We start from the raw sequence: 12,827 nt of genomic DNA on the forward strand, positions 1-12,827 counted from the left end.
TAATATAATATTTTATTTTTAGTTATTTTTTGTTTGTTCTTTTTATTGAATTCAACATAATTAGTTCAACATTTTTCATATTATTTGTCAAATTAACATTTTTATGTAACATATTTCTAATTTTTCTATATCTTTAATTAGTTCTCATTTCATTCTAGACTTCTCTCATTGCCAAACTTTTTATTCGAAATTTAATTATTTTTGTCAAAATATTTTCTTATTTGTTTGTCACATTACATACCATATTCTTCAAATCGTTCAATATATTGATATTTTTTTTTATAATTTTTTACATAGTTTATTCTTCAATTACATTTTCATTTCTCTTCTTATTGATTTGCTAATGTTCTTTATTTTTCATATTATTTTAAAATTAATTAAATTATGTATTCATTACTTTTTTATATTTTTTATGTATATTTTCTATTTGTTTAATTAGTATGATTTTCATTCTATCATTTTCTTCTCTCATTACGAAATTTTCATATATTTTCTTTAAAATTTCTTTTTTTTTGTCCGATTATTTATTTATTTATTTTTCACATTTTCTTTCTTTAGATCTTCCTTTATTCCTTCTTTATATGGATTTGCTATTTTTTGCGGAAAACAACTGTAATATGTAATGAGTTTTTATGTCGCCAAAACACATTTATTTTTCACGGTAACCCTTTATCTAATTGTTAAATTTTGTGCCATAATCTCGCCTTGTCGGCTTTGTTTCATGGGTTTGTTTTTTATGATATCACAGGATTAGGAATATATACCCTCATGATGTGTGTTGCCTTTGCCTCTTTCATACACCTTCTCCCCCCCTTTTCAGCCATCACCATCTGCAACACATATGTTAGATAAGTTGGGTGTCCCCCTGATGTGGCCTCTCACTCATCCCCTGACAGACAGACACACACCCCGTCGCATCGTGTGGCAGACAGACAGACAGATGGACGGACAGAGAGACAGAGACGTGAGTGCTACGCACGTAACGGCAAAATTTACGCGTCTCTGAACTTTGACCCTCGCACAGAGCGCCGCCTGTGACCTTTGTGCGTGCGTTGACGCGTCTGTGTCGCTTTTGCCACATCAAATTTTATGGATGCTGTTGCTTTGCTTTGCCTCTGCCTTTGCTGTCTTTGTTTGTCACTTTTTTATGCGAAATTAATTTAGAAAACTTTTCTTGGAATAAAAATGTGCTCAATTCACGTGTCTAGGCGAGAGGGGGAGTTGAGGAAAGGGTTTTCCAAGAGACATCTTTTTGTTGTTCTTATTGTTGGGTAGTTTTTTGGCTTGTGTGAGTGTCTGTGTGTTGGGCTTAGATAAACCAAGTGTGTACAGTTAATGCGGCTTAGCCAAGCCTCATAAAGGTCAAAGTTTAAACAGATATTCAGCAAGTGAGCTTCTCACTTTGAAACTTTGTTAAGCTACAAATACAAGAACAAGAACGAGAACAAAAACAAAATCAACAAGACAAGACAAGACACGAGACGAGACGAGACAACAAGAAACAAGGGTCAGAGATAAGAAGTTCTTATGAAGGGCCACAAAAACTATCGAGATGAATGAAAAAGGTGTGTAATGATTTATAAATGAATCCAACGAGTTGTCAACTTGACAAGTAGCTGCTGCTGTCTGAATGACATCCAAATTTAATGTTCCTAAAATATACTATTTTAATATTTTAAAGTTTGAGCAAATTTATGAAAATCTACAATTTGGGATAATATTCAGTACAAAATTTTATATTGTAAAAGATTTTGTTTGTATTTACATTCATTTAAAGTCTTTGATATATATTTTAATATACTAAAATGATAAAGGGAAACAATTTGTTTTGAGATGGAATTTTGTTAGAAAATAAGTTATTTTTATAATGTTACATTCATTTTGAAGCACATTTAATATTCGGAAATTATACAAGCTAACAAAATATCATATTAGAAAAAGAACTTCAATTAATTAATTTTTAAGGCTGAGCACAATTTGAAATTCTTCTTCAGGGTTTAATAGCATGTTGATTTATTTGGCTGACAATCTGGTATATTTTGTAGTCCATAGTATATTTTCAATATAAAGCTATTTTAGTATATTATAAATAGAAGTTGGTATATTTTATATATAAATTTGGTATATTAATTTGGTATATTTTAAGAATAATTCCGAACTGTCTGCTGACAAACGGGTATCTTTTTAATATAGTACTATATAAATATACCATATATAGACCTTGGTATATTTTCAGAATTTTCCTGTATATTAATTTAGTATATTTTATTATATCTTATATATTTATATTATATCACAGACTGTAGCTTTCTTACTTGTTTTTCTTATAATGATGCATTCATACACAATTATATTTAGATTAACCAAGCACTGAATTTTGATATCAAATACAAAATTTGCACTTATTGCACATTATTATTCTTAAACTATAAATAAGATAAGAAATGTGGGAATAATAAACTAACTCTTTAAATTTTCTGTTCCTCATTTATTCTATAACAACTTTAATAAGTTGTAAATGGAGTCTGCAATCATCTCAAGCATAACACAGAATTTTCTCCTTGTGGGGTAAAGTTGTAAAAGAATTCGTTGTTAATCTAGCAATAAAATAACAGTCAAGCATCTCGTAATGCCGCAATCTCAAATAAGCTGTATAAGAGAGATGATTACTTGTGTTTTTTTTGCTTTTTTAGAGAGCGCGCTTTGATAATAAATGCAAAGTCCTAGGGGCAAGAGTGGGGTGAGAGAGATGTTGAATGTGGCTTCATGGTCAAGTTGCTTCTTAATGGCAAAAAGTGCGGGAACGGAAATGCCCCCAAGCTCAGAGTGTCCCTACTGACATCTCAAATGACCCATTCGGTGGCCACAATTTGCCAGCACTTGCCACACACACACATACAAACACGAGTTGCACTTGCCACAGCGAGTTGCAAGACGACAACAGCAGCAACAGCAACAGCAAATGGTACAACGGACAACGTCATCGGCATCTGATAGACATAAAAACATCAACACGATGCCATCGACTGTATCTGCGAATGTATCTGCAAATGTATCTGTATCTGTATCTTTTGTATGCTGCTGCTGTATCTTCCGCTGTCGCTGTTTTGCCGGTGCATCGAACTCCAACTTGGCGATTCTTCTACGCTGTAAAATATCTTGTACTCATGTATCGGCAATAATTACGTCTCAGCTACTCGTAGATCGCACTCAAAGAATTTGCAAAACAACAACAACAAATGCTGCTGCTAATGTGAGTGAGAAGGGAGTGTGGAGAGGGGGAGAAGGGGACGTCGCAATGACTGGACTTGGGAAGGCCGCAGACAATAACACAAACAAGCAAAGTGAGTAGAACGAAATGGAAAATGGTATCGAATCAACTGGCTCTACGCCATGCCCTTTCCGCCCGTTCCACTTCCAACTTATTCTCGTTGTCTGCGACGTGAATGGAGGTGAATGGCCGCAAGGTGACGTCGCAGTCGCGCAGTCGCGCCGCTGCTGCAGTCGACGTCAGTTTGGCTTCTTCTTTTTCTTTTTTTTTTGCTGTGGATTTGCGCGCCAAAAACGTTCCCCTTTTATTTCAGGAGTTGACTTTGTTTTGGCGACGCTGACCGGAGCGAGAGACAGAGAGAGAGAGCGAGTGAAACGCAGTGGATGTGAAACGTGGATGCCAAAGGCGCTTAAGCATGAGCATGAGCATTGGGCGTGGCAGTGCAAAACGAAACAGGAGCGCAGCCCCAGACGCCATTTAGCATTTACCACTTGCTGCTGCTGCTGCTGCCTCCCCTTTCCTTTCCGCAACTGCCGCTCCTTTAGTCACTGTATGTGTGTGTATTTGTCTTGCGAGTTTTGCTTTGATCCCCTTATTCTGTCTGGCTGGCTGGCTGGTATGCGCTCTCTCTCTCTCTCTGTCTCTACCCCTTCCTCTGACTTGGATTCGCATTCGCTTTTGCTTTGCTTTTGGTTTTTGCTTTGTTTTTGTGCCCATTTCCATTGCATGCACTTCGCCCGCCACAAAGACTCAGCTATGTTATTGCCATGTTGTTGCTGTTGTTTTCGCATTCGCATTCACATTCGTATTCCATCTTCCACTCCACTCTCCCCCCTGCTTGCCCTTATCATCATAGTCATCGTTGTCGTTGTCGTTTTCTGGCTTTGTTTACAAGCATTTGATGGACCACTAACGCCGCATTGAGCTCCCCTCGTCGAATGCGCGCGCGATTTTCTTGTTGTTGCCTTTTTTGTCTTCTGTTGGGGTCTTTTCTTCTTCTTCTGCTGCTGCTGCTGCTTGCTCCCCTCTTTGACCGTTTTGGCGAATTATGACAGCAAAACGTGTTGCGTGGCGCAAAAACAAATGGCGAGAAAATTGTAATTCTCTTTGCTCGCTGCTCGTTTTCTTCTCCCCTCCCCACGCCACCAATTCGCATTCTCATTCCTTCAATCCTCCCCCTCATGCTTCTCTCGACCATTTCCATTGCCATTCTCATTGCCATTTGCCATTCGCTTCATTTTTATTAGTTGTACTTTATTGAATTCCCCGATTGAATGAATTGCTCAATGACTGAGCGCACTTTTCTCCGTCTCCGTCTCCGTCTCCTTCTCCTTCTCTTTCCTCACTCTCTCTCTCTACCACTTTTTGTTATAAGCCCCAAAGACCCAAGTAGCTGCGTAAGCTTCAAATTGTAGGGATTCTCGAGTGGAATCTACCGTATGAAATTGATAGACTACAAGTCGATGCTCTAGAGCAGATTACTTCCAACATTGAGACTGCTCAGCAACATTCTGTGGTAAACAAAATGGCGTTGTATTTTTTAGGGTAGCTGTTCTTGGGATTGCCTGGGATTGATTGGGATTGATTGTGATTGATATGTGTATGTTCTGGTGTTACATAGTCATATTTTTTATGAAAACTATATTAATTTTTTCCAGTATGGTTCTGAGATACTTGAAATAAAGTCAAGAAAATTTCAATTCCTATGATTTTTATTTAACAATTGTGAATATATACTCTATTATATTCTCTAGTTTGCATAATAATTTAAAATAAGAAATAATATGTGCATTTCTTTTTATCGCACTGCTATTATTTCTCATCTTAGATTAGTATAAATAAATTTTTAATTGTCTCTTTTTTATAATAAATTTTAATTAAAAATATCTTTTATAATCATCGTAGATTGGAAAAAAATAAACAAAATAAATTTTAGTTTATGGTTTCACCAATTTAATGTTTAGAACAATTCTATATTTTAGGTATTCTGGTAAAATAAAATATGTTATATTAGCTATCGGTTTTCTTTTTCATTTCTTCAAGAAATCTTTATAAAAAAAAACTTAGTTGAGGAGAATATTTCGTATTCCACAATTTGCTAAAAATAATTTATCCAACTATTAAAAAATAAATAGAAAATACCCATAATTGTATATAGAACTCAAATCCAATTTAGACAACCAAAAATATATTTACATCTCGACTTCCTTCATGTACAAAAAGCATCATCTGAATCAGTAGATGAATTATTACAAGGATTGCATTCACCACAGGTATTGCAAGGATTACAAGGACTACAAGGATCGCATGGCTTGCAAGGATTACAAGGACTGCAACCCTTCGAAGTGCCACATGCTTCACAAGCATCACAAATTTGTTGCGCTGTTAATTTTGTGCCACGTCGCTTGGAAGTTGATGGATAACTAGAACAACAACTTGGCGGAGTTGGCATGAATATATTCTGCTCAAACTCATCGATCGGAAGTTCGATGTCGCCATATAAACGAGCTGATCCAAAGTTTTGCAGCTGAATTGCTCGATTTGTCATCGTGTGCAATTTAATGTTCTCCTGATCAATGCAAATTCTCAATTTCTTGAGGTCCGCTTTATCTTTGCGGGTTTTACATTGTTGATCGATTAAATTCATTTTTCTTGCCAACATATTGTTAATAATGTTCTTCTGACAATCGATTTGTTTGGTCAAATCCAGATATTCACGATACATTCGTTCCTGCTCTTCATTGTCCTCGGTGTCCTCGTTGAGCAGCTCGAAGGGATCAACTTCAGCTTCCTCGAGAGCTTCTTCTTCGACTTCTAGATCTTCCGGCGCTTCATCTTCTTCCTTGGCTTCTTGAGCTTCCTCATTTTCCTCGGCATCTGTTGCCACAGCTTCATCCTCAAGATCTGCCATTTACGTCAATTAATAATTTGGATTTCCTATTGAAATAAAGACGTTCAAATTTTTCATATTTTTGATAAAGAACTAAATGAAAGATAGATATCTCTAAAATATTTTTGTATTTATAATTAATGGTTTACACTTTTTCTTCGATCTTTAAAAGTAGTAACCAACAAATTTGAGTTGATTAATTATTTAAACATGTTTTCAAAATGATATTTTCATATTAAGTATTACTCGTATATAAGAATCTAACATAAAAGAAAGAAATAAATGAAAAGCATGAATTATGAATTTATAAATAATTTACTTTACTTTCCACTGGATTGTAAACAGTATAGAGTAAAAAAAGCGTGCTAAGATCAAGAATATATGATTAGCAACAACACCAGAAATAAGGTTGAAATTATTCTTATCTTAAATTTGAGATATTTTCGTTATTAAAAGAATATTTTTTATCTCAAAGCGATGATTAGAAAACATTTTTAAGATTTTTTCAGCCTAAAAATCTTGTTTCAAGAAGGTTCTTAAATCAAGATTTTTAATCTTCTTTTTTATCCAAAATATAAAATATTCTCGAAGAAAGATTTTTTTCTTAAAATAAGATGTTTTTATCTTAAAATGCAAGTAAAGCATAGAAATATTGATGTAAAGTTCTTTCCTGCTTTATTGACTGAAATTAATTAACTGAAATTAATGAAAAAAGAAAATAAACATTTTCGTTATGATTTCCATTTTCCAGATTGATTAAATATATAAATAATGATTTTTCATATTCTTTAATTTGAACAAAGTAATAAAAATCTTCATTATCTTAATCACTCAGCACATAAACCAATTTATGACTTATTCATTTCAATTCCTCACACATTACAAGATTGTATTCAATAATCATAAGTTGGATTATTTAAGGCATTTTTTTATTATTTAAATTTTAATATGTTTCCGCCTCATAAAATAATTGCTTTGTATATTCGCAGGGAAGTTTCGTGTTTGGTGAGAGGTATTTAGTTGATGAGCTGATGTCATGTGCTCTTACTTTTCTTTTGGGCATTAGCGTCTACTTACATTGTGTCTACATTTTGGTTACTTTTCATGCAGCTCACGCCTGAACGCGCATACGCCCCGTATGCCCCGTAAGTCTTTGGATGAATGTCGGAATGCCTGAACGCCTTGCTGGAGATGTCAACCTGACTCTGTGTGTGTGTGTGTGTTCTGATGACGCCTCATAAATATATATATGTGTAGAGTATATATATGTGTGTGTGTGTGTGTGTGTATGTCGCCATAATGTCTGCAGACATAAAAAATCCTGGTTCGTAGTAGAGTCGTCAATCCGAATCCAAAGCTAAAGCTACAGCTACAGCTAAAGCCCTTGGAATCGTTAGCGTGGCAATGGGAAGTCTTGCTCTTGCTTACCTGTACACAGAGAGAAAAAGTTATAGATTGAAAAGTAGAATGCAAATTTTCGCTTAAAATTTTATCGAATTAAAAAAAAAACTATCTTAAAATTAGATTTTTAGTTTGTAGAAGTCTTAAATCAAGATTTTTAACATCTTTTTGTAGGATAAAATTTTGGAATCAAAAAGTTTGTATTTTAGATTAAAAAATCTTAATTTAATATTTTATCAATCTTAAAGAAAATTAGAATTTTGAAATAAGATTTTTAGATGAAAAAGTCTTAAGTCAAGATTTGTATACTAAAATTGGCATTTTAAGATTAAGAACATTATAGAATCTTGATTCTAGAATGTTTTATTATAGATTAAAAAGTAGAATGTCAATCTTCATTTAAAAATTGTTCAATATTCAAGAAGAAACAATCCTGAAATAATATTTTAGATTGAAAAAGTCTCAAATCAAATTCTAAATTGTCATTTTTTGCTTAACAACATCTTATTTTAAGATTAAAATCTTGATTCTAAAATGTTTTATTATAGATTAAAAAGTAGATAGAAAATATTGATTTAAATGGTTAAAAAAATATATATTAAGAAACACGCAAACTATTTTTCTTGCTTTATTTTAATTTAAATTTAAGATGGCTTGATCTTAATTTAAGATTTACATTCTTGTTTCAATTTTGAGATTTTTCATTCTTGAAACAAGAATATGATCTTAAATTTCAAAATTGGGTAATTTAGATTTTTTCTTGGTTCAATTTCAGTCGTATAATCTTGACTCAAGATTTGAATTTCGATTTCAGAATGTTTCTTTCTCGATTGAAATATAATCCTAAGTTTTAAGATTGGTTAGATTTAGATTTTTTGTAGAATGTTGATTTAAGAATAAACTTTCTTCATATAGTTATCTTTTAAGATTTTATTCTTGATTTCAGCACGTTTTTTTTCTAGATTGAAATATTGAAATTGTAAGAATAAACCTTTTTGGTTCAATTTTGCCATTCTTGATTAAAGATTTTCTTCTTGATATTTCTTTCTTTCTAAATTGAAATATAATCTTCAATTTTAAGAAGAATTTTATTTACATGTTTTTTCTTTGTGTGTAAGGTAAAGCACGGTATGGCGAATGTATTCCTTTATTATCGGGACATAAAGCTGCTTTAAGTACCATGTGGGTGCTGAAACTGCGTCCTGTTTGTCGCCGCTATCACCCTGTTGCTGAGATGCCTCGGGCGAATGCACTTAATGCCAAATTAAATGCAATTCCAAGAGGGGGAGGGAGAGAGCTATATTTCTAGGCGATGACAAGAGGGGGGAGGGAGGGAGGTAGGGAGTAGGAGTAGTCATGAAAACCGCTTTATGATTAATGCGCAGCAAAGTCGAGAGTTATGCGCCTTGGAGCGTAATCCGGCGGAATCAGCAGCAGAAATCACAGTGCCAATAAAAGCGTTAGGCTGAGGAGAGGAAAGGGAGAGAAGAGTGAGAAGAGAAGAGAAGGAAAAGGAGGAAGAGAAGAGAGAGGGAAGAGGAAGCTCGGAGCTCGGCGCAACAGCTGCAATAAAACATAAATTCCGCTCGCCTGAAAAGAGGAAACGGAAATGCGTGCATTAACAACTAGCTGTGAGAGGAAGCGGGGGGAAAAGTGGAAGAAGAAAACAGAGGGAAAATGCGTTGTGGATTGTGGCAATGCCGGATTGCTGGATTGATAATGTTGAAAACCACTTAACTGCCACTTGCTTGCCATGCTGCTGCTGCTGCTGCTGCTGCTGTTGCTTCTATCTAGATAGTTTTGCCCGCATTTCGGCAGCGAACTAATTTTTTTCTTCTCTTTTTTTTTTTGGCATATTTCCCGCAGCCATTTTTGTGCTTTGCTGTTGCTGCTGCTGTCCCTGAGAGTGACAGTTGGATTAGCACAAGTAAACGCACTCTCCGTGATTCAGCCATGACACAAATATGACCCCAGCTCCTTTTCGCTGCTGCTGCCATTCAATGACAGCCAAGGACATGAGCAGCGAGAGGGGTAAAAGTGAAGTGAAGTAGAGTAAAGGGAAAAGCAAAGGGAAAAGCGAAGCATTTGCGTTCATATTGACAGCAGCATCATTAGCCTTAGGGAGCGTGCTCTCTGCTTCTCCCTTCTCTCCCTCTTCACCCTCTTCTCTCTCTATAAGACACACGTCTATCGTTGCGCTTTCGATTTGCGCAGATTACGTATACGACACGTTAAACGCCTTTAAGACTTTAACATGAGAATCAAACGTAAAACTTGCGCCAAATTTCATTTGCAAGCTGTGCAAACACACACATAGACTACACACACACACACTTGTACACACACACACACACATGTGTGTGCTTTTACTTTGTCTTGTGTGCGGCGCAAAAGGATCTTTTCGCTTTGCTTTTCTTTCCATTTTTTGTGTTCTTTGTTGGCCTGCAAGTTGCATGCAAGTTTTCCTTTCAAGTTGTCCTATCCCCTTTCCCTTTCCCCTTACCCCTCCCCTCTTTACCGTCAAGGCATTGCAACTGCCGCATTTGTTTTGTTTGCTATTGTTGCGTCGAGCGCTTTGTTTATGCTGCGAAAAAAGCATAAAATGATTTCATTAAAAAAGTTGTAAACTTTTTCATTTAATTTAACTGCAAACATCTTTTGTGCCCCAGCTCAGTGCTCTGCTTCTGCTTCTTCTTCTTCCTCTGTATTATTCTTTATTCTACTTTATTTTGCTATCTTCAGCTCGCATCTGCTCAGCGCATATAAGTAGTTACGCCTCCCCTTTGTACCACGCCCCCTTTTGACTAGGCTGCCTGATATTATATAGGCGAATTCAATTCCAAATTGAAAACTCAGTTTCAATTAAACTTTTCCATTTCAATTCCCTGGCAAATCTTGCCGCCTTTTTGTCACACAAAAGTCCTTCACGAATACAAAAAAAAAATACGATTTGTGTCTTTCTCTTTTTTCTTCTTCTTTCCTTTTCCTCGTGGCCTTTACTCAGCAGGTAAATTGGCTCGGCTTTTGACTCATGACAACGATAGTTGTACAACTAAACTTTTGTTGTTATTTATCAATAGAGCGACTGAGAACGATAATGTAAAGCGAGGAAATCCACTTCATTATACATTCTTAATTAAAGGTAGAGAAAGGAAATGCTGGAATTTGAAGAAGATCTATAAAATCGTTATTTAAAGAAATTGAAATTGTCAAAGTTAATTTATTTATTCTGTTAAAATAATAAATAGTTAAATAATACATTTTGAAAATTGTAAATTATGTTTGCAAATTTATTTAAAAACTCGCAGTTAATTGAAAATTAAATTAAAAGAAAAAAAAAATATATATAAAATAATAAACAAAAATCAACATAAATAAATTTTTCATGAATATGAAGACGCCGCATTTCACAGAGTTTGCTTAAAACGTAATGAATTTATCACGATTTCGTGGTATTTATATTTCATAAAAACACAGAACAACCAAGATTAGATCCTGAAATGTTTCCCCCGTTGTGTCATGATAACTTTAACTACTAGTTGAAAATTGTCTGGTATATTTTTCACTATATGGTATATCTAAAATGTAGTCGATCAATATACCAAATAGTGCATTTGGTATGCTTTTAGTATTTTTGCGGTATACAATATTTGGTATATTGTCTGGTATATTTTTCACTCAACGGTATATTTAAAATGTGGTCAGTCAATATAACAAATAGTTCATTTAGTACGCTTTTAGTATTTTTGCGTTATGTTTTATATTTAGTATATTGTCTGGTATATTTTCCACTCTATGGTATATTTAAAATATAGTCAATCGATGTACCAAATAGACTATTTGATATACTTTTAGTATTTTTGTGGTATATTTTTGGAATATTTTAAGAATAATGTACTTTTTAGTCGAGCACACTCGACTGGAGCTTTTTAAGTTGTTAATTTTAACAAAGTGTAATTTAAATCTAGAAAATTGTTATAAGAAGACACATACTTGATATAATAAAAAAATATATAAATTTTATTTAATGAAATTCACTTAATTGAAATTTATCTTTATTATGCTTTAATTGAAAAATGCAATTAAAAAATCCTTCATTAACCAAGAGTAAATAATTTAGTAGTTAGAAAGGTGTCAAATCAATTAGAGAAGTGTATGCAAATGGAAAACAATATTAATGTAAATAATTACAGAAAAAAAGTGGAACATGATTAATTATGTTGGCTGTCTGTCAGTTGAGTTTGCTTGTTTTTCCGACAAGTTGAAATTGTTTAAACACATAAATCAAGCGAAGGGGTCGCAGCGTACTCGTAGAATGTCATATGAGCTCAAGCTATCATTATCACCATCTAAAAACATTATCTGACATCAATGTTACAAACTAATCAACAACTAAGTGTGAGTTGTGAGTTGTAGAGTGTTGTGAGTGTTTGCAGCAAAAGCATAATTCAATTATGGCCATAATACACGCTTCATGTTGAAGCAAGTCTCCCCCACTTCCCGCTCTTGCAAGTCGGAATAGAACAACCCCCAACAACTCAGTTGCTGGCGGGCAAAGCCGCTTGGAGCCACGCGAGCTGACACAACATGTCGTATTAGTAATATTTAAACACAAAAGCTCAGCAAATGTTGACATGCGTCGCCATTAGTCGAGCGATGCATTGTGGCACGCATAGGGAATGAAGATTGGACGCAATCGCAAATGGCAGGATGAACCCCAAAGGGGTGGGGGTGGGGGTTGGGGGTGAGTTCTGGGCAAATTCAATTTTCGCATAAAACAAAGGGAGGAAGGAGAAGGAGAGAAGCGGACTCGTATAATAACAACAATAATAATCTGCTTAGAAGCCAGCGATGCGAAAGTGAAGAAATGCGTTGTAATTCCAAAGTTCGCCTCCGTCAAATGGGAAACAAGCAACAATATTGCAGCATATGGAGAGAGCAACGACGCAACGACGATGTGGCAGCAACAACAACAACAACAACAACGACGACGCAACGTTGTGGCAGAGGTGGAAGAACTGCCACATTAAGCCACACACAGTGGCTTGCATGCCAAGAATGTGGCTGCAGAAGTACATATAGTGAGTGTATCTGTGTGTGTGATGTATGTGTATGTGTGTGTGTGTGTGTGTGTGACGGTTGTGTGTGTATGAAATGTGTCATGTTGACAGCGTAGAAATGTCACTCATGCGGCGTCGTAATGAGTTTTGCCAACATTGAGTCGCCCCAACCAACCTCTCTTCGCCTTCCTCCTCCTTCCTCCTC

General features: G+C 35.0%; 1 protein-coding gene across 1 annotated transcript; it reads right to left on the bottom strand.

The window, feature by feature from the left end:
* Window positions 1-5,437: 5,437 nt before the first annotated feature.
* On the bottom strand, window positions 5,438-6,268 carry LOC133844768 (keratin, type I microfibrillar 48 kDa, component 8C-1). Its single transcript, XM_062279018.1, has one exon. It carries the CDS (start codon window positions 6,180-6,182, stop codon window positions 5,481-5,483), a length of 702 nt encoding a protein of 233 aa, XP_062135002.1. The 5' UTR covers window positions 6,183-6,268; the 3' UTR covers window positions 5,438-5,480.
* Window positions 6,269-12,827: the final 6,559 nt, after the last annotated feature.

The sequence above is a fragment of the Drosophila sulfurigaster genome, chromosome 3, assembly GCF_023558435.1.
Source record: "Drosophila sulfurigaster albostrigata strain 15112-1811.04 chromosome 3, ASM2355843v2, whole genome shotgun sequence".
In the NCBI taxonomy this organism is placed as follows: domain Eukaryota; kingdom Metazoa; phylum Arthropoda; class Insecta; order Diptera; family Drosophilidae; genus Drosophila; species Drosophila sulfurigaster.